At 34.1% G+C, this 22077-nt stretch overlaps 3 protein-coding genes across 3 annotated transcripts; 2 read left to right on the top strand and 1 right to left on the bottom strand.

Moving 5' to 3' along the window:
* Positions 1-139: 139 nt before the first annotated feature.
* On the bottom strand, positions 140-1498 carry LOC140893285 (transcription factor bHLH106-like). Its single transcript, XM_073302350.1, has 2 exons — positions 1204-1498; positions 140-673 (listed from the first exon to the last, which is right to left on the bottom strand). The coding sequence occupies exons 1-2, from the start codon at positions 1453-1455 to the stop codon at positions 248-250; spliced, it is 678 nt and encodes a 225-aa protein (XP_073158451.1). The 5' UTR covers positions 1456-1498; the 3' UTR covers positions 140-247.
* A 3033-nt stretch (positions 1499-4531) lies between these two features.
* LOC140891608 (uncharacterized) lies at positions 4532-6899 on the top strand. The gene is made up of 3 exons (XM_073300195.1): positions 4532-4868; positions 6223-6452; positions 6621-6899. Exons 1-3 carry the CDS (start codon positions 4547-4549, stop codon positions 6897-6899), a joined length of 831 nt encoding a protein of 276 aa, XP_073156296.1. The 5' UTR covers positions 4532-4546.
* Positions 6900-8174: 1275 nt separating this feature from the next.
* On the top strand, positions 8175-11740 carry LOC140887769 (uncharacterized). Its single transcript, XM_073295229.1, has 3 exons — positions 8175-8685; positions 10128-10357; positions 11358-11740. The coding sequence occupies exons 1-3, from the start codon at positions 8364-8366 to the stop codon at positions 11634-11636; spliced, it is 831 nt and encodes a 276-aa protein (XP_073151330.1). The 5' UTR covers positions 8175-8363; the 3' UTR covers positions 11637-11740.
* The last annotated feature ends 10337 nt before the right edge of the window (positions 11741-22077 follow it).

The following is a 22077-nucleotide window of genomic DNA, read 5'->3' as shown; positions in this document are numbered from 1 at the left end:
TCAAATTTTTTTTTTAACTGATTCATTTTTGACACCCCTCCCCAAAACACAATGTTTCCTTCATATTTTGTTTTAAAAAAAGTTTTTATCAAAATGTTCACCAAGTTTCGTTCATATATGTATAGTTACATTAGGTTTAACTAAAACATTTTGTAGTAGTATCTTACATATCTATTCAATGAGGTAACATTAGCTAAACCTTGATCTCAAGAACAAATTAATTCAAGCACACCAAAATTAATCCCATTCATGAAAACGAATCAAACCTTTTCCTCCTCTTCAAATTCCCTCCATATTCGTCGCGATTAACCGAACTCAAAACCAATCTTTTCAGCTCATCTCTAAGAAACAAATTACCAGATTCATCCATCCTATTCTTCTCCCCTTTCAAAACCATCACATTTTTTATTCTCCCTCCTAAACTCACCATTTCAGCCCTCAAAGGGATCAGATTCAAGGACTTAATCACGCCGATCAATTCGGGTATTAGATCAACACGATCTTCGCAGCAAAGGGATGCTCTAACCACCGATTTTCCATCGTCGTCGCACGTGACCGCAACTTCGTCCGATTCAGAAGGGATTGTTTGATCAAAGTGCATGATTTGGGACGTTTGTTGGCTAAGTTCTTTCACACGTTGAACCACATGAGCTAGCAACGAAGCTTTGTCCGTCTGCATTAATGAATCGATGATTCATGAAACACATATATGAAATATTAATGGGTCAAGAAGTAATATGAATCTCACAAAATTTTTGATTTTTTGTAAAGTTAGACTACTTTATACCAAAAGAACGAACGATCATGAGCTTTCATCTTTAATTTGTTATAAAGATCTGTCAAAAGTTTGATTTCTTTTTATCTTTAGAAACTTGCAGTGATGTTGGCTGTTTCGTACCCAAAAAATATATTCATGAGAAATTTTATCCATTGAAAATACTTCAAGTACTCTTCAAAGGGCTCAAGAACAACACTTTCTTGATTCAAATTATACAAAAATATCTAAGATCGAACCAAGATTTAAAAACCAAAGGCAATAAACCCATGAACCAACCCAAAATCCGCATCTCGATTATAAAAATCTTCCAAAAGAAATCTCGTCAAGATCTAAACTTGCAAGAATAAAAACAAAAACCCATCATATTTTTTTGTTTAAAAAAAAAAAAAACTTTCCAAAAGTTGAAATGATAAATTTTGACTTACTTTAGAACTACAAGGAAGAATATCTCTGAGCCTATCAAGATGAGAATTAATCCTCTTCCTACGTTTCATCTCAGCTTCTCTGTGATTCTCAGCAGCAGCGAGACCTCGGGCCTGATCAGGTGGTCTGTCCACAAGTTTCGGCACGTCCGATGAGCAACAAAGGCTCTGAGTCGCCGGAAAACGGTGACTCAGGCCATTTTCAGACAAGAACCGATGAAGGGATGAGATCTCCGGCGAGTTTCTCTGCTGCATGATCGAGTTTTTTGGGGGATGAATTGATTAATATTTAGGGTTTGGTGGTGGAAGTTTTTCCACAAGTCATGCTCGTTTTTAAGTCTTTTTTTTTTCCGACTGTTTGCTTCGCTTTTTAAATTTATTATTATATAACGTAATGATCATTTGTGTCGGGCATGCGTTACGGTGCCACTTTTTTGTATCTTTATCTTAATATTATAACATTTTTGTTCAAATCTATAATGGAGACCTTTTTTTTTTTTTTTTTTTTTTTAGTAAAAAAATTATATATTCGTTAAATACTAGCTCGTCAAGTCATTACATACAAAAGAGTGCAAAAAGAAAGGACTAATTGATTCCACATTTGCAATAATTTGGGCAGGGATCACAGCTCAGGGTGCAAGGGCATGCATGAGCACCTTCATAATTAGCAGATCTTAGACGATTTTGACAATAAAATCAGCTTCATTAAAACCTTCAAATACGTGCTTTTTGATATTCAAAAAGTTTTTGTAATCTCTAAAAATAATTGATTATTAATTTTTTTAACAAATTTGTAAAAAAAATTTTATAATTATTTATATTTAAAGACTGCAAATACTATCTTACTAAATTGAGTAACCATTGTGAGCGAGACGGCCTTACCCCACCCATGGTGGTGCCCCAATTTTTTTAATAAAATGTTAGATGAGATCCTAGCATATGGGTAATATCTAAATCATGCATCCAACGGTTCGTATTTTTGCACATAGACGTAATTAATTATATATTATTGACGTGACAAATCATGGGACATTAGATCTATCATTGGGGTATTACCCATATGTTAAGTTGAAATCTACCATATATATATATATTATAATTATATAATTATTATACATTAGTGGGTCTAATTAATTATTTGAAAAAATTTATATTATAATTGTTATTATTTAAAAAAGAAGAAGAAAATCGAAGAATAGTACTCGAGCACAACGAGATAATATATTAAAATATTTGTATGGTTTTTACCTTTTCTCATTTGTCTCTCAAAACTTTTTTGTGTCATTTATATTTATCATCCGCATTTTTGTTTCTGAAACACGTTCATATACCGTCAACTAATCTCTTAGGATGTAAATAAATAAATAAAATTTAAAGGTGGGGACATTCTCGACGATGTTCTGTTGTCGTCGCCGCTCAATATCAGAAACGAATTGGCTGGTTGCGAGAGGGAGGTGGGAGGATGGAGAAGATCGATTTTTGGGATTGATAGGGTTTGTAAAGTGGAAAGGAGAATGTATATATATTTTGAGCTTTTCCCAATTCACTTGGAAAATCACGTGTACATGATCAGATAGGGACATTTTAATGTGTCCCAAGCACAACTTACAACAAATCTGTCGCCCAAATCAATATGTTCAATTTCTGTTCCGTTCATCACCTCTAATTTTGGTGTTGTTTGTAGTCGACCATCGCCTCCCATCGCCCCTCCGTGATCATCGATGATTCTAGCGTTGATTTCTTAATTTGTTCGAGTTGTTCGAATGATTTCTTCTCTACAGCTTGGTGTGCTAAAATGAATTGTCCAATTTAATTTTGATTTCATGTTAAATGTTAATTTTGTTGTTAATCTCACGCAGTGATAGAAAATTTGTGGATTTGAGCTACGACTTCAAACCCTAATTTTGAAAATTTGGGTTTTTGTTGAAGTTAACTTCAAATAGCTACATTAACTGGTTATAAATTAAATTAGCACGTGAATTGTGAGTTTTTTGATAGTTCATTATATTTTGTGTGTGTGTTTTTTTTTTTTGGGATAATTTCATAATTACGAAATATGAAAGACAAAATCATAGATTTCAATTCATATTCTTGAATATGTTATAACTGAGAAAGAAATTACGAAAAAACTTGATTATACAAACTGCATTAATATTTTTTAGCTCTAAAATTGTAAAAGAAGTTTTTTAGTAATCATTTTTGGAAATCTAGTTATTCAATTATAATAGAAATATTTTGATATCGTTTATTGTTTGAATTTTTATGTTGTTTTTAATGTATTAATTTAATTCAAAAAATTTGTTAGTACTAAGGGTGCTTGCAACGGTGGCTTTTTTTTCCAACTTCTAAGTTGAGAAAAAAGCTGAACTTGCAGGCTGCTGCGTTGCAGCCTGCAGGTTCATGGGAAGAACCTGTAGCTGGCTTCCGATTGCAGCCTGCAAGTTCATGGGAAGAACCTGTAGCTGGCTTCCGAAAAAGGGAGCCAACTATTACATTTCTTTAATATTAAAAAATAATAATAATAATTTTTTAATAATATGTATTTAATAATATGTATTTGATAATATGTGTAGAAATGATTAGTGGGACCCGTAAAAAAGTTATTTTTTGGGTTTAGGATTGTGGAGAAAAGTTATAAAAATTTTGTTTTGAGATGATAAATATATTTAATGATAGGTCCCACGATGAAGTTGAGTTTTTAGGTTCAGGACTGCGGGTACCCTAACTAAGAGAATATGAACCACATTATAATTTAAGGCCATTTTTTAAAATTCGACTGGAGAATACGTGAATTGAGATAGATGTATTAAAAAACTTATTATTAATTAGGATGATAATAAACATATAGTCTTGATCTGCATGTTAATTTTTTATTGTTTCACACATATTAGCAAAATAAATGAAAAGATAAATTTACATATGTAATAACTTCTTATTTTATCCATGTTCAATTCATTCAAAAATATATAATAAAAGTATATTAGGAAAACCAAAAATAATATTTATATATCGGAAACGGTGAATTTAGAAAATTAAATTATATGCAAATACCTTTCTCATGTTGTAGAATAAATCTATTGTAATGATATATAATATATGTTCTATTATTATTTATTTATTTTTGTGATATGGGACCCGCATCCGCTACCTTTTGACAATGCGATCTGGGTAAACTCTCGGACTAACATAATAGCCTGCAAACTATCATATTATTTTTTATTTTATATATGAACCGAGAGTGGACCGTCGTATATAATATCTAACTACCCAAAAGAGACAAAGAAATAAAGTATACAAGTTTGTTAGCAACTAGTTTTGGGCAAGACTAGAAACAGAAGCGGCCACGATGGAGATGGAGCCGTGGCTCCGGCTCGATAACAAAGTAGTGATGGTGACCGGATCGTCATCCGGGATTGGCCGGGACTTCTGCTTAGACTTAGCGAAAGCTGGCTGCAGAATCTTGGCCGCTGCTCGGAGAATGGATCGGCTTCAGTCACTCTGCGACGAGATTAACAAGGTGGCCGGTTCGAATGAATATGGACCGGCGGCTGCAGTGGCTATTGAACTTGACGTTGGCGCCGGTGGCTCCGTCATCGAGGCTTCGGTGCAGAAGGCTTGGGATACGTTTGGAAGGATCGACGCTTTGATCAACAATGCTGGTGTTAGAGGTAAATTATTAAAGTACATGCAGTTGTGTTTGTTTGAGGAAATTAATTAATTGCATGGTTTAAATTATGTGTTAGGTGTTCTTGTTGGTTTTCGGAGTCTTTGGATGGAAGGCAATGTTTGTTTGTTTGTTGGTGATTTTTTTTTTTAAAAAAAGTGAATTGACAAAACTAGGGATTGAATCGGGTATCTTGATAAAAATCGAGAATCTTTTTACCCATTTTGTAGTCGACATATGCCGGGACCCAAAAAATCGAGATCTCATGAAGGGTAAGGTCGATGCCACCCGCAGGATACTACTCTGCGGGTAACGTGACTGATCATGATTGGTTAAAATTAGTGGACCCCCTGTGAGACTCACTGATTTTAATCAATCGTGTGGTTACACGTCACCCGCAAGGTAATACCCTGCGGGCGGCATGTACTAAACCCTCATGAAGTAAAGAAAGAATATATAATTTTTTCACGTTAAAATTTGTTAAAATAACCAAAAAAAAAAAAATTGTGTTGTTTTTTTCTTTTTTAAAAATACTATTTCGAAACTTATGTGTCTAAAAAAATATTTAATTATAAACATATGGTATTAAAATAAGGGAAAATAAATTTTTTGGTCCATTAACTTATCCATGTTTTGGTTTTGATCCATTAACTTTTTTTATATGGGTTTTGATACTAACTTTTCATTTTCAGTGATTTTTGGTCCAACTGCATACGTGTCACCTTCTGATTGTTCCAAAATGATGACGTGAACCAATCAGAAGCTGACACGTATGCAGTTGGACCAAAAATTACTGAAAATGAAAAGTTAGTGTACCAAAACCCACATAAAAAAAGTTAATGGACCAAAACCAAAACATGGATAAGTTAATGGATAAAGCTTCACGATTTTCTTCAGAAAACTGAAAAATAAGTGTTAACATTTTTAGATAATTATTTTAAAAAAATATTTTAGAAACTTATATTTCTAATAAAAACAAAAAAAAAACTAGAATCATATAAGAGCATTACAAAATTATTATATATGTTCATAATTAATTTGATGATCATAAAACTCTAAGTATTATACACAATAACTAAAATATGACAAAATAATTGTCATGAATTGTATAGTTAATGCACATCCCAATTGCATGAAAAAGAACCCAATAAATAAATAAATAAAAGAACCACAAGAAAAAAAAATCATGGGACCGTGCCATACATACATGGCACGGTCCCCAAAATTTACAAATTGCTGGCAATTAAAAAAACCCTATTGTTGTGATCGTCCATCGTCGTTGTTGTTGATTTTATTATCAGTAAAAATACTAATGATGTTGTGATAACATAGAGAGAAGATGATTTTTATTATTACAGGCAATGTACACAGTTCATTAAATTTATCAGAAGATGAATGGAACAAAACCATCAAAACTAATCTAACGGGAACCTGGCTAGTTTCAAAGTATGTTTGCACATTGATGCGTGATGCTAAAAAGGGTGGATCAGTCATCAATATCAGTTCCATTGCTGGTCTTAACCGCGGCCAGCTACCTGGAAGCCTTGCTTATTCCTCTTCAAAAACCGCTGTTCACGCCTTGACAAATGTAAGTTTTTTTTTTTTTTTTTTTAGCAAAATTATTGAAGAAATATTAAGATGATCGAAAAAAATTATATATTTAAGCTAAACATAAAAAATCGTCTAGGGCGACTAAGATATTCCGCCTACAGCTTTTTAGAACATTGAATCTGAGCAATGAAAATGTTAAGTACAGGTGATGGCGTTGGAGTTAGGGGCGTACAAAATCAGAGTAAACGCCATAGCTCCCGGAATTTTCAAATCTGAGATAACCGAGGCTCTGATGCAGAAAAAATGGCTCGAAACTTTTGCGAAAAAAGTCATCCCCTTAAGAACTCATGGCACGACGGATCCGGCATTGACATCTCTCGTACGATACTTGATCCACGATTCGTCGGAGTATGTGACGGGCAATGCTTTTATTGTGGAAGCAGGAGCTACCTTGCCCGGTGTGCCTATCTTTTCTTCTCTTTAGACAGAAAAGGTAAATGAATGAATTAAGAGAATTAAGTCAAATGAAGTTGTGTTTCTTTGAATGATTCTAAGGCTTGAAAACGGTGGATATATATGTGTTACATACTAGCATCTAACTCTTGCATTTGCGCTTGTGTTTATTAAATTATATTTATAATATAATCTGGATTTTATTAAACGATAAGAGCTTGTCCGACACAAATATTATGTGTAACGTAACACGTGAATACTATTTGTTTCATATTTCTATCACATTTTATTTTAACGGAAAAGATAATTCTTTTGTATATTTTGCCTATCATGTTGAGAAGACAATGAATGAAAAATAGGTAAACGATAAAAATCGCTCGTCAAATGGACAATCAAGAGGAAAAAGGAAAAAAAAAATGGAATGCATAACCATGCATAAAAAAAAATAGAGGTGTAATTTATCTCGATAATTTGAAGAAAATCAAATCATAGCAATGTTGATTAATGTTAGTATGTAGGGGGACAGGGACGGAGGTAGAAATTAATCAAGAGATGATTAAGATAACATTTATAGAATATATAAAAAGTAATAAATCAATTTTGGGTTAGAGAAATGTAGATTTTTTTTAAATATATATATATATATATATATATATATATCTCTAATATTGGGTGTTAAATGCACCTAATACGATCAACCATGTTTGGTTTCCTTTTTTTTTTTTGGTTGAATTTTTGGCCTATTTGGTTAATTCATAATTGTTTAATCTTCTGCCATTCATTTATTATAGTTATAATTGGGTTGTTTAATGTTACATTGAGTTGCATTTTGAATATATAACAGAAAGAACAAAAAAAATTGATGTCGTTGAAAATTAAAACTTCTTTTTATCAAAAATAAAATAAAACTTCTTTATTTTTTTAAGTTTAAACATATTAAATAAAAATAATTCAAAACGTAAATTTAGATATCAACTTCCTAATTTATATCTATTTAATTCATTTTAAAAACACACAAAACTCCAATGACACGGTCTTATTTGTCAATTTTGTTAGACGAATATCTTATTTATATTAAACAACATAAAAAAAACATATCAGGTCATACACGCACGTTAATGATTATAATATAACATGTGAAAACTAAGTAAATTAAAATGATTGTTTTTTTTTGTATATCATGTATCAAAATGATGAATTTAGGAACTCAAATGATAGGTAAATAGCTTTTTAATACACTAAAGTCTAAAATAAATATATCATAATACATGGAAATTTTGAGTTTAAATTCAGGTTAAAACAAAACTAGAGACGCTCCCATGGACCATAATAGTAAAATAAAAGGAAAGAGAATTAAATAATACACCTTTTTTTAGCTAGTTTTGGGTGGGACTATGAAAACAGGAATTGGGGTAGAGTTGATTCGGTTTTGGAACCATTAGATTCTTGAAACACAAGTGACAAAATCTGCTAATCTTTTCACAAATTGCCATATATGGAGCCGTGGCTCCGGCTCGATAACAAAGTAGTGATGGTGACCGGAGCGTCATCCGGGCTCGGCCGGGACTTCTGCTTAGACTTGGCCAAAGCTGGCTGCAGAATCTTGGCCGCCGCTAGGCGAATTGATCGGCTGCAGTCACTCTGCGACGACATTAACAAGATGGCCGGATCGTCCTGTTCCAATGCACATGGGCCAGCTGCAGTGGCTATTGAACTTGACGTCGGGGCTAGTGGGTCCGTTATCGAGGCTTCGGTGAAGAAGGCTTGGGATGCGTTTGGAAGAATCGACGCTTTGATCAACAACGCTGGTGTTAGAGGTAAAAGTGCTCTTGTGTCGTTTGAGGAAATTTGACTGGTTTAAATTTATTTTTACGTGGTTTTAGTGGCGTTCGAGTTTGGTTCGTCTAGTCCAATCTTGTTTCCTTGCTGTTTCTTGTTTCTTTTTTTTTTTTTTTATAAATAAAATAAAAAAAGGGTGTCTTGAGTTCTGCGCAGATATTTCCACAAACAATGTTGCCTTTCCCACTTTGGTTTCCCAGGAAATTAACAGGAAACTTGAGCGCTCACGAATCTAGAAGGTTACAAAGTAGAAAACTTGCTTTTACGTGGGAAACATGACGGCTGTGAAGTTACCATCTTCGGATTTCGGTTCTCTTCTTGAGTTATATACTTTAACATTAGTGCTCTCTTTGTGAGCCAACGCACTGGGAGAGGTTACCTGAGGAAAAGACTACTGTCAGACGTATATTCATAGATGGCATGTGTGGATATTAAAGGCTTTGTTAACTTGCACTCCCCTGGTATTGGTAGACGAATAAAAGCCACTTATTATAGGACACGATCCGTGATAGTCTGCCTCACAAAGGGCAGGCATTGTTGCAATCGCATTTTAGCTCCGCAACTCGTAGAGTAGCTAATAAGTGTGAGATAGTTTTTTCAGATGCTGGTAAACCCTTTTGCCAGCATCCATGGTTGTCACGATGTCAACAATTGATCTAGCCATGTGGCCAGACAGACCTTAAACAATCGTTGCTAGTGAAAGGGTGAATAGTTTGGAAAGCAGACATTGAATTATGTTTGATAAAATATAGATTTGAGCATGTAATTTTTTAGAGTGCTCGCTTCACTTCAATAAATAACTTTTCTTACCTTGCCACTTGTTCTAGGCAATGTGATACTTATGAGCCTCATTGCATTTGGCTCTTCTAATGTCTATGCTGTAGGTGATGCTGTTAGTTTGGTGTTAAGAAAATAGAGGAGCTGCAACGATGCAACATGAAGAGTTTTTAAGTGAAAATTGAAGTAGTTTATGTCAAATGTCCGAGTGTATTTAGCTTACTGTCGATGTTCTTGATTTCAACATCACCATTACCAATGATATTGTGCTAACATGCGAGAACACAAGTCTAATAATTTTGATAAGCTTCAAGTTACTGTATTTGGGGAGAGACAAAATTTAATTTGAAGAGATACAGTCTGCCCTTAAATATCAATTCGATTTGAATAACTAACCCTTCACAATTTTTTGTTGAAATATTTCTATCATTATTTATTAAGCTAAGTACTCACATTTTGATGTGGCAAGAGCAGTGTGGAACAAAGAGCTATGTGCTCTGGCTACTGTAAATGACGGTTTCATCTTGTCTTGATAGGCATTACTGTTTACTCATCCACTGGAATCTTGCTCATGTTATTTTTAATCGGGTCTTGTGTTATGGTGGTGGATTGTTGATTATCTTGCTCTGAATTTTTACTACAGGCAGTGTGCACAGTCCATTAAATTTGTCAGAAGATGAATGGGAGAATACCATCAAAACAAATCTGACAGGAACCTGGCTGGTTTCAAAGCATGTTTGTACATTGATGCGTGATGCTAAAAAAGGTGGATCAGTCATCAATATCAGTTCGATTGCTGGTCTTAATCGTGGCCAGCTACCTGGATGCCTTGCTTATGCCTCTTCAAAAACTGCCGTTAACGCCTTGACGAATGTTAGTTTTTTTTTTTGTGCTGTGACATGTGTCCTAACTGCTAATTAGAAGTCTTAAAATGTCTGGTGATGGATCTATGATGTTTGTGCATTTAACGTAAGTATAAGTCGTAGCATTCCGAGGAAATTGTGTGGGCTAAATGCAATTTTGAAGATTTTTTTGTTTGAGGGTGCACTTGGCATATCTTACATCTTTTTATGGGAAGGCTTTGCAAAACGGGTTCTCTATAGCAGATTTATCTAACTTTGATAAACTATTTTATAAAGCGAGAATGGGTGTGAATTGGTTGCTAGCAATATCCATCGAGAGAGGCTTGGTTGTGCTGTTTTGTTGGATTATAGTGCGATTGACTGGTATATGTGAAGGATTCAGGATACACATAGTCACATATCCATCGAGAGAGGCCTGGTTGTGCTGTTTTGTGGGATTATAGTGCGATTGACTGGTATATGTGAAGGATTCAGGATAAACACCAAGAGCTAACTGTTATCTGGACAAAGTATTATACACAAGAGAGCGACTTGCACTCGTTGAATAATATTGACGATATGAAATCATTGCTTGAACTCATAAGATGCACCTCTGCTAGAATTCGGATGCTGGTAGATCAGTTAAGTCATTATGTGATTGAGAATGGAAGAGTGATAGTAATCAATGACCCTTCATTATTTTTGTGGGAGTAGTTCGAAACGATTTATAAGCCTGCCTGATATAATTCTGTAACTTCTCTTGATTAATAATCTTCATAAAGTGAATGTGGTGGAAAGCAGATGCTAACCAATCACATGCTCTGATTTACAATATCACATCTTTGATTCGTTTAGTCCCGTGTAGTATGTTCGCTCGAAATTTCATTAGAGGCTACCTTCTGATGTTCAGTTCTTTGAATAATCTTTGGTTTTCTGGTTCAAGATTTTTACTGAATTCGCTATCTTCTGTTTAAAATACTCAGTACACCAAATATTTGTTTCCATCTGAACAATGAAACTTTTACGCACAGGTGATGGCTATGGAGTTAGGGGAGTACAAAATCAGAGTAAACTCCATAGCTCCCGGGCTTTTCAGATCCGAGATAACCGAAAGTCTGATGGAGAAAGAATGGCTCAAATCTTTCGCGAAAAAAACTATCCCATTAAGAACTCATGGCACGACGGATCCAGCATTGACATCTCTCATACGATACTTGATCCACGATTCATCCGAGTACGTGACTGGCAATGCTTTCATCGTTGAAGCAGGAGCTACCTTGCCTGGTGTACCTATATTTTCTTCTCTTTAAACACAAATGCTGTGATTGATATGTGTCATTCTGATAAAGAACAGAAACAAAGATATAAATGAATTGATGAATGAATTTCCATTGAATTTGTGCTTCCTTCAAGGCTTTAAGAGCATCTCCATTCTATATTTTGACAACACTGTATCTTGCGTTAATTTGGTGCACAGCTGAGCACTGTAGCTGTGCTATCTTTTTTGTTTTTTGTTTTTTTCCTATTCTTTTTTTCCTTTTTTTTTTTAAATAATTGTTTATTTTCTTTTTCAATTAAAGTTGACAACTTATTTATTTTTAAATAACCATATTTATATTTCTTTAATAAATTAAATATATTTAGTGTTGTAATAAAAAAATTTACAAAAAAGGCAACCCTTCGGTAATTATCTTAATTATAATTAAAAGTTAACTTATTATTTTAAAAAATATATTTATTCGATAAACAAATACAAACGATATCAATACAAAATGACATGACAAACATCAAACCATATGCATACAAAATAACATAAATTAAAATAAAAACACCAAACGATATAAATACAATAACGAAAATTTGGGGATAAATCCCTATTGACAAACATGGCTCCACAATCAGTCCCCACCCCTTAAAATTTAATTTTGCACCCACTGATCCTCCTACATCAATAGTTTTAGGTTTCTGATCAACAAATAATTTCATTTATTTTTCTCTCTCTTCCTTTAACATTTTTTTCCTCTTCTCAGTTCTCATCCCCTCTTTTGCCATTGAAAATTCCCAACCTTCTCGACATTGAAGGAGAGATTGAGAGAAAGCTAAATATGGGATAAAAATTATATGATAAATCATCTTCCCCTCCTTCTCGTTCTTCTCTTCTCTCCACGATTTTTTCCTATCTTCTATTTCATGATTTTTCATTCATCCGGCATAATGTTGACCTATTTCAGCATATAACGAGAGTATTCGAGCACATATATTTTGAACAAAGAGGTGCTCTATTTTCAAAATATCTTGTCTCCTTGAAGTAGTTTAGTGGTGGAAATAAAAAACTTCTTGTGATTTGCATCTAATGTTTTAAAAAATTATTTTAACATAATATTCAGTATAAAAATAGCTTAAAGTTAGCATATATTGGATCCATGCCGACATAATCTTGACCTTTGAAAGAGGAGCGCACATTTCATTGAAATTATTTATGCTCGAATACTTCAAGGAGACAAGATATTTTGAAAATGGAGCACCTCTTTTTTTAAAATATATGTGCTCGAATACCCTCGTTATATGCTGAAATAGGTCAAGATTATGCTGGATGAATGAAAAATTTGATGATCCAGATCCAGATTTCATTGTGTCAATAAATCAAGCGAGTACCTGCGTCAACTGAGTTAAAATTTTCAGTGGAATGAAATAATTTAAAAAAATTATTCACAAAAAACTAGAATTAAAAAAAAATCTTCATTCACAAATATTGGGAAAAATTCATTAAATATTGACTAAATCTAATAAAAGTCTTTATAAACTACAAGAATATTATAACAACAAAAATATAATATATACAACTAAAAAAGAGTATCAAATTGACTATATATTACAATAATAACCAACAAAAAAATCACACATAAATTTAAGCAAAATACACAATCACCAACGAAAATTTGAAAAAAAATATATATAAAGAATTCGAAGTACAATTACAAGCCAACAAATAACATGCACATGAATCAATCAAACACGAGTTTTATCCTTAAACCAACACAAACTAAATAGAATCCAAATATGTTCTAGTGTTAGAGATTTTTTTTTTTTTCATTAGAATAAAGTCTTGATAAGTAAGAAATAAGTACTTGTTCAAAATCAATATTTAGGAATCAATTAATAAATATAATAACACATATTAGTTTTTTTTTTTTTAAAAAAAGGGGTGGGAGGACTCGAACCCAAGTCAATTCATGGGAAATACAAGGTGAAACCATTGGGGCAAGCCCCGGTTTCTAAAAATTTGGCCCCCAATAGTATTTATTGAGGACCATGTTCTTATATTTAATTATTTACTAAATATCCCAGATAGTTTATACTCATATCGATAAGGAGTTAGATCCCATATAGTTTAGACTCATGATGGTTCGGAGTCCCATTTATCTTATTTATAAGGCTCGTGTTGGGCCGCGAGCACCTTCTTACTCCGGCCAAGTGTATCTAGTCGATTGGATGGGTTATGTAGATGGGCCCCATAGCACGCCCCGGGACGAAGCTCGAAGTTTGTTCACAGTACCCGGATCTCCCCTCGGAGGTCATCCACGGATTGGCCACGCAGAGACCGCCTACAGGGACCACATCAACGCCACGTAGAAGTACACTGGTCAGTGTTAGAAAATTCGGAGTCAATTCGCATCAATGGGAATTGAACCCCTAATCTCTCCATTTTTCAATGGATACTTAACCGTTGTGCCAAAGGCAACTTGGTTAGAATAACACATATTAGTTATCTTCCAATCATAAACAATAAGTTCACATAGCAGTAAACCGACATTAAAAACCAAGTTGAACTTGAGAAATTCAAACCATATATAATCCTGAAAATTGAAACAATTGAATCAATGACATTTTAATTTTTCTTTTATTTTTTTTTATAAAGCATCGATTAGCTTACATTAATTTCCAATCCAAAAAATATAACCACAAACTTAAATAATATTAACGTAATCTCTAATTCAATTCAAAAAATACAACCAAAACAAATTTCTAATAGTTTCAATGCTACTGTTGCTTTGATTCGGACAATCAAAATCATTCAAAACAACAAAATCAATTACATCAATCTATCTATACATGCACGTCAAGAAAATTGAATCAAAATCACGAGGCTTAAATGTAAAAAATAAAATAGGAGAACTAGAGAAACATCGGCATACTTACTGGGAATACATATATTAATTCAAGGATTTCTGATTCTCTTCTTTCACAATACGTGATCACGAGGCATAAACGTGAAAAATCAAATCTAGGAGAACTACATAAACCGCATCATACTTACTGTCAATACAAATATTAATTCAAGGATTTCTGATTCTCTACTTTCATAATTCGCATGCTGCCCTAATGCTCTTCCAGTCGCCTTTGTCATCCGATGGCCTAGGGATTTACTGTGGAAATCATGAAATAGAGGAGAGAAGAACATCGTGAAGGGAAGATCGTACTACGAGAAGCAAAAAACGAAATGAAAGAGGGGAAGATATGATATATCGTGGCAGTGGCTCCAAGCTTTCAGCCGCCTTCACCCTCAGAGGAAGAAAACTAAATGGAGGGGAAGAAATGCCGTGGCAGTGGCTCCAAGCTTCCAGTCACCTTCATCCTTGGAGGCTAGTGATTTACTGTAAAAATCATGAAATAGAAGATAGGAAAAAATCGTGAAGGGAAGAGAAGGAGGGGAAGATGATTTACCATATAATTTTTACCCCATATTTAGCTTTCTCTCAATCTCCTTCAATGTCCATGACTAGGGATTTGCAATCACAAAAGAGGGGATGAGGAGAGGAAAAAAATGTTAAAGAAAGAGAGAGAAAAATAAATGAAATTATTTGTTGACCAGAGACTTAAAAGTATTGATGTAGGAGGATCAGGGAGCGCAAAATTAAATTTTAGGGGACAGGGACTGATTGTAGAGCCATGTTTGTCAACATGGATTTATCCCCAAATCCCCCATACAATAAACATAAATGAAATTCTGTTTTTTTTTAAAAAAAACATTTCTTTATTCCTCACTCCCATTTTTTTTTTTATACTTATTTGAATTTTTTCTCCTCTCTTTTGTAGATTTCCTAGTTGGATCTGATTGTTTTGTTGCATGTCAATAGATCTCCGCTTCAACAATTTCAAGATTCTTGTCGTTCTGATCACATTGTTTCAATCATGTGTAAATAATTATCTATCTTGTTTATTTTTCATTTTTGATTTCTTCACTCAAAGCAGTCTCTACAGACTACGATGGACCACCACTAAAATTTTTATCAATTGAATTTAATTGAAAATAAGATAAACCGTTCAACATTTTTTTTTTCTTGAAGGGTAAGATTTGGCGATAAATTTCTCCACACCTTTCATGGTAGTCAATACATGATCAAATTTAAATATTTATATAAATGGTTTGTCTTGTGACATAATTGCTTTGCTCCTTTCATCTGTAACATAATATCAAATACATATTAGATTTTTCAAGGCCACAATATAATTTAAATATTTAATGAATATATACTCACAATATCTTCTTCTGAAGCTCCGCTTGAACTGAGTTGTTTCACTTGTCAGATGCAAGTTATTAATTTACTACTAGTTGACATTATAACACTCATTCGATATTATAATGATCTTTTGTTATGTCTTAGATTTGAGATCGATTGGAATCGTCATAGTTTGTCTCAGTATGATTCCAAAATTGGTGCTTGGATTGATTGATGCTTTTGATGGGATCTTGTGATGTGTCAAGATAAATATGACACAGAAGTGTACCTTATTCGTCCATATAAAAAACACTTTGTGACTTTGAAGCATTTGATCTGAATTCTTAATATTTGTGTCGAGAAGTTTGTAGAATGATGACTTTTTCTGAGATTATATGTTATTGTATTTAAAGAGCTAATATTGACATGCTGATATTTTTTTTTATGGTTGAAAGAAATCTGATCGAACGGTTCCAAATATAAACCAGATTTTTGTAGATAAAATAAAGTTCAATTTAACAAATCATGTTGTGGGTCAGATTCTTGTATATACTATATAAATCTGGGGATTTATATCGAAAAAAAATCAAATCTAACAATTCCGAATGTAAAACACTTTTTTTTTTTAGATTAAACACAAATCCTTAGACTGTAGAAGTATTTAGAATGGAAATCTTACCTTTATTATTATGAAGTACGTAAATATATAGCAGTAACCATTATGCCTCTCAGATCCTTCAATATAGGATATGTAACAAACTAATAACAAGGGAGAAATCTAATCCTAATAAAGGGCAACAACCTTAGGACTTAGTTACAACTATTGATAAGATAAGATAAGAGATTAGACTTTAACTTTCAACACTCCCCCTCAAACTTGATTGTAAATGTTGAGTAAATCAAGTTTGGAACACATCTAAAAAAAACTGTTTCTTGGAAGTGATTTGGTGAGAATGTCTGCAATCTGAAGTTTTGAAGAAATATAGCTCAAAATGATCGTCTTGTCTTCAATCTTCTCACTGATAAAATGCCTATCAATATCGATGTGCTTTGTCCTATTATGTTGGACAAGATCTTTGGAAATTCTCAAAGATGCTTGATTGTCACAGAAAGTTTGATCGGCATTTCCATATTGATTCTGAGATCTTCAAGAAGTCGCCTTAACCACATTTCTTCACAAATTTCACTTGCTAGTGATCTCAACTCTGCCTCTGCACTGCTCCTTGCTACTACGGATTACATTTTACTTCTCCATGTCACTAGATTTTCCCATACATATGTGCACATGCCTGAAGTTGATCTTCGATCTGTCAATGATCCTGCCCAGTCTGCGTCTATATACACATTTATCTCTCGGTCTGTCGTCTTCCTGAAAGAAATCCTGATCCTTGTGATGACTTGAGGTAACATAGGATTTTCATGACAGCCTCCATGTGGATCACGGAGGGATTACTCATGAATCTGCTGACCATACTCACAGCAAATCCTATGTCAGGCCTCGTATGCGCGAGATAAATCAGCTTGCCAACTAACCGTTGATATCTCCCCCTCTCAGCAGCAGCTTCAGAAGATCGTGCCTTGAGCTTGAGGTTAGGATCCATAGGAATATCAGAAGGCTTACAACTTAGCATGCCAGTCTCCTTAAGTAAATCGAGTGTATACTTTCTTTGAGACATTGCAATTCCATTTTTGGACCTTTCCACTTCCATACCTAAGAAGTACTTCATCTGTCCAAAGTCTTTTACTTCGAATTCAGAGGAAAGAGCAGCCTTGAGCTTGGTTATCTCAACCGAATCATCTCCGGTGATAAGTATGTCATCTACGTAGACACTTAAGAATGTACATTTACCACCCTCCGAGTGTTTTGAGAACAATGTGTGGTCCGCATGACTCTGAGTATAATCATACCATCGAAGCACCTGAGAAAACTTGTCAAACCATGCCCTTGGTGATTGTTTGAGCCCATACAATGATTTCCTCAGCTTGCACACCTTGTTATGATTATCTGCATTACTAAATCCAGGTGGAATTAGCATGTACACCTCCTCTTCGAGATCCCCATTGAGGAAAGCATTCTTTACGTCAAACTGGTGTAATAGCCAATCAAGATTTTCCGCGATGGATAAGAGCACTCGGACTGTATTTAGTTTGGATACTGGAGCAAATGTCTCTCCATAGTCAACTCCATAAGCTTGAGTGTAGCCCTTGGCGACAAGCCGAGCTTTTAATCTCTCCTTTGAACCATCTGGATTATGCTTTACTGTGAACACCCATTTGCATCCCACGATCTTTTTTCCAGGTGGTAACTTTATCAGTTCCCACGTCTGATTGTTTTCCAGGGCTTTAAGTTCATCGTAAGTAGCTCGTATCCACTCCGGAACCTTTAAGGCTTCATCAATAGTGTTTGGTATAGTAATCTGATCAAGTCTGGAAACAAAGGCTCGAAAACTTTGTGAGAGATTACCATAATATATATAGTCATCAATACGATATGGCCCGCAATTACGAGACGATTTTGTTAGTGCAATAGGTAGGTCCATATTGGACTGTTCATGATCAAGTGGAACCTGGCTTGTCGAGATATTACCTGGATCGTGTTGAGTTGGAGCAGGATTCGTTGAGGATGATTGAGTGTCTTGTGAGATAATGGAGGAATACTCTACATTTATGGGTGATTGATGGATCCCCGAGTCTGGTGGAGCAGCCTCCGAGTCTGGTACAGTGAAGATACTCCAATTCTGGGATTCATGTCTAATGTTCTCCCCCTGAAGACTAGAATTGGTGTAGAAAGGGCTATTTTCTTGGAAGGTGACATCCATGGTTACGTAGTATTTGCGGTGAAGAGGTGAGTAACACTTGTAACCCTTCTTGGTGGGTGAGTAACCAAGAAAAATACACTTGATGGATTTTGGTTCAAGTTTTCCCTCGTTATAGAGATGAACAAAGACCGAGCAGCCAAAGATTTTGGGAGGAATATTGGATATGAGGCGATTATGGGGAAATGTTGTGAGTAGAGTGTGGAAAGGAGTTTTGAATTTTAGGACACGTGATGGCATGCGGTTGATGAGGTATGTAGCAGTGAGAACAGCCTCTCCCCAAAAGTGTTTTGGCACATTTGTTGTAAATAGTAGGGACCGTGCTACTTCCAGGATATGTCTGTTCTTTCTCTCGGCGACGCCATTCTGCTGAGGTGTGTCAACACATGAGCTTGTGTGTATAATGCCATGTTGTTTGAAGTAAGAGCTGAGTTCTAAGTTGAACAATTCGCCTACATTATCCGAGTGGAATATCTGCAAATCTGTGTTGAACTGTGTTTTCACCATAATGTGAAATTGTTTATTTAACAAGCTTGCTTCAGATTTTTCTTTCATCAAGAACACCCAAGAGACCCGAGTGTGATCATCAACCAATAATAAGAAATATTTTGTTCCCCCAAGGTTAGTAACTCTAGAAGGCCCCCAAACATCACAGTGTAACATTGAAAACGGATGGGATGCAGTATATGATCTAGGCAGGTAAGAACTACGAGTATGCTTATACAACGAACAAATATCACACTGAAAATCTTGAACATGTTTATTGGAGAATAAAGAGGGAAATAATCTTGCAAGATACATGAAATTTGGATGTCCCAATCTATAGTGTAACATCATAATTTCACTATGTTTATTCGAAGCAGAAGAAATAAAGGAGGACACAGTTTTAATTTATTTTCACGTGGGAGAAGTTGACACTGAGTTGGTGCGCTATCGGGCTTGAGAATATAGAGTCCCTCGCATTGCTCACCACATCCAATCATCCTCCCCGAAACCTGGTCCTAAAAACAACATGAGGAGGAACTGAAAATAGTTAGACACTGTGAATCTATATTTAATCTGCGTACTGACAGAAGATTGCATTGTAATTTTGGAACATAAAACACAGATTTAAGTTGAAGCTTCTTGGAGATGCAAACAGTCCCTATCCCCATGACAAACGTCTTAGTGTCATCTGTATAGTCACTCAGATTGGTTTGTCATACGGAGCAAGTGATGAGAACATATTTCGATTACCAGTCATGTGATCTGAGGCTCCAGAATCCACTATCCAGGATGAGCTGGTTGTATTGGCATGTAACGCCTGAGGATTACCTTGTTGTGCAATATTTGCTGATGAGGAATTTGAATTTGGTGCAGACGATGATGATACAGAAGATGATAATGAGGGAGGTTGAGCCTTGTTGAGGAGGCTGTAGAGCATTTACAACTGATCTTTGTTGAAAGGAGAGCTTGTTGCAGAGTGTCCATAAGCCTCGCGATCATTCGAGCTCGAACTTCTTGTGTGTTTTCAATCTGATGGCCTTCCATGAATCTTCCAGCAGGTTGCCTCTGTGTGTCCAGGCTTGTGACACTTATCACAATACGGTCGTGGTTTCCTTGATCTGCTGTCCGTGGAAGCTCGTGTAGCGGTGCTTTGAGTCTCAAATTCAGACGACAGTGCTGATGATTCAGAAGAAATTAATGGGGTACCTCCCAACATGACCTTCCTTCTACTGTATTCATGATTTCACCATGTTATTTTACGCCTTCCAGGTTTTGTACTTCGGATCTTCTTTCTTTGGTTCAACAGCTGCTTCTGCGATATAATCCTCCTTGCTCTTGCCACAAATAAACATCAAGACTGATTGTGACCATTGAAGATAATTCTGGCCATTGATCTTGTGATTTGTGACAAAATGAGTGAATTGATCGGGAGTGTTTGAGTAAGCCATAGCCGGAGACGTTGATAAAGTATAGGCTTGAGGTTTGCCTATCTTGGTCATATCAACCTGACTCTGATACCATGTAGAAGTATTTAGAATGAAAATCTTAACTTTATTATTATGAAGTACGTAAATATATAGCAGTAACAATTATGCCTCTCAGATCCTTCAATATAGGATCTGTAACAAACTAATAACAAGAGAGAAAGCTAATCTTAAGAAAGGGCAATAACCTTAGAACTTAGTTACAACTATTGATAAGATAAGATAAGAGATTAGACTTTAACTTTCAACATAGACCTCAAACTCAATAAAATATTGAAATTTTCTTAATTGTTAACCGAGCAATTTATTGAGCTAGTTATATTTAATAAGGCCAATTTGTATCCAAAAATTTGTCTTTATTTGATATTTTTATTAATGAATTTTTTTTTAAAAAAATATAACGTGATGAATAACGCCAAAGATACATCTAATATCATGTACATGGATTATATGATAAGATTTTTTTTATTATTATATCATCTCATGAGTTTGTATTCAATTTATGATGTGATTTTAATAAAAAAAATTATATTCAAAATTTTTATGATATAAGAATTAATTTACAAATATTGATGTACATGACATCATTAATTTTTTATTCTGAAATCATTTTATAAATATATGGAACTTTAATTACTGCTCGTTGTCATTGATTCAACCAATTACTTATTTATTTCATATATGATTTATGAAATTTTTTATTTAAATAATAAAAATAATATCAAAATATTAAAAATTTGATAAAATAAGGGATTGAGGAATACTCGATATTTATATATATATATATATATATATATATGAGTAATTTTCAGCTGCCCAACCATTCCTGCCCAACTCGTTCCCGATCACTAAAATCCACTATCGGGTTTTAGTTGTTTTTTTTAAAAAAAATTCGTATCACTAAAACCCACTATCAGGTTTTAGTTATCGGGGACGAGTTGGGCATCATTGGTTGGGCAGCTGAAAATTTCTATATATATATATATATATACGGTAAATTTAAGAAAAATACCCATCCATAAAATAAAGTTGGTGTTCAGTACCTATAGCAGTAAAACTTAAAATTTAGTACCTGACAAACACTTTTACTTATTTTTTACTCCCTATCATTATCATTCTCATTTAAATTTATTATTATTATTATTATTATACTTACTTAACACATCACTAACCCTCTTCCCTTCCCCCAATTTCTCTCGCCCGTTTTCTCGAACCCGCCCCGATATCCCCGAAAATAAATAAATAAATAAATAAATAAATAAATAAATAAATAATAATAATAATAATAATAATATTAATAATAATAATAATAATAATAATAATAATAATAATAAAAGACACACACTCATCATCATATAATAAATTTTTCTTGAATTTATTTAGAATTTTCAGCGTATATATGTTAAAGATATTTGAATCACTAAGTTGAATTATTTGATATTTGAGACTTGGAATGTCTCAAAT

The sequence above is a fragment of the Henckelia pumila genome, chromosome 3 (assembly GCF_033568475.1).
Source record: "Henckelia pumila isolate YLH828 chromosome 3, ASM3356847v2, whole genome shotgun sequence".
NCBI classification, from domain to species: Eukaryota; Viridiplantae; Streptophyta; class Magnoliopsida; order Lamiales; family Gesneriaceae; genus Henckelia; species Henckelia pumila.
Note: the sequence above shows the minus strand (reverse complement) of the source record. Positions and strands in the feature narration are given on the sequence as shown.

Excerpts from the sequence above, each read along its gene's own strand:
- LOC140893285 (XM_073302350.1), bottom strand. The coding sequence starts at position 1,455 with ATGCAGCAGAGAAACTCGCCGGAGATCTCATCCCTTCATCGGTTCTTG. Across the intron at positions 674-1,203 it reads TTCTTCCTTGTAGTTCTAAA|ACGGACAAAGCTTCGTTGCT; the intron begins GTAAGTCAAAAT and ends TCATTAATGCAG.
- LOC140891608 (XM_073300195.1), top strand. The coding sequence starts at position 4,547 with ATGGAGATGGAGCCGTGGCTCCGGCTCGATAACAAAGTAGTGATGGTG. Across the intron at positions 4,869-6,222 it reads CAACAATGCTGGTGTTAGAG|GCAATGTACACAGTTCATTA; the intron begins GTAAATTATTAA and ends TTATTATTACAG. Across the intron at positions 6,453-6,620 it reads CTGTTCACGCCTTGACAAAT|GTGATGGCGTTGGAGTTAGG; the intron begins GTAAGTTTTTTT and ends TGTTAAGTACAG.
- LOC140887769 (XM_073295229.1), top strand. The coding sequence starts at position 8,364 with ATGGAGCCGTGGCTCCGGCTCGATAACAAAGTAGTGATGGTGACCGGA. Across the intron at positions 8,686-10,127 it reads CAACAACGCTGGTGTTAGAG|GCAGTGTGCACAGTCCATTA; the intron begins GTAAAAGTGCTC and ends TTTTTACTACAG. Across the intron at positions 10,358-11,357 it reads CCGTTAACGCCTTGACGAAT|GTGATGGCTATGGAGTTAGG; the intron begins GTTAGTTTTTTT and ends TTTTACGCACAG.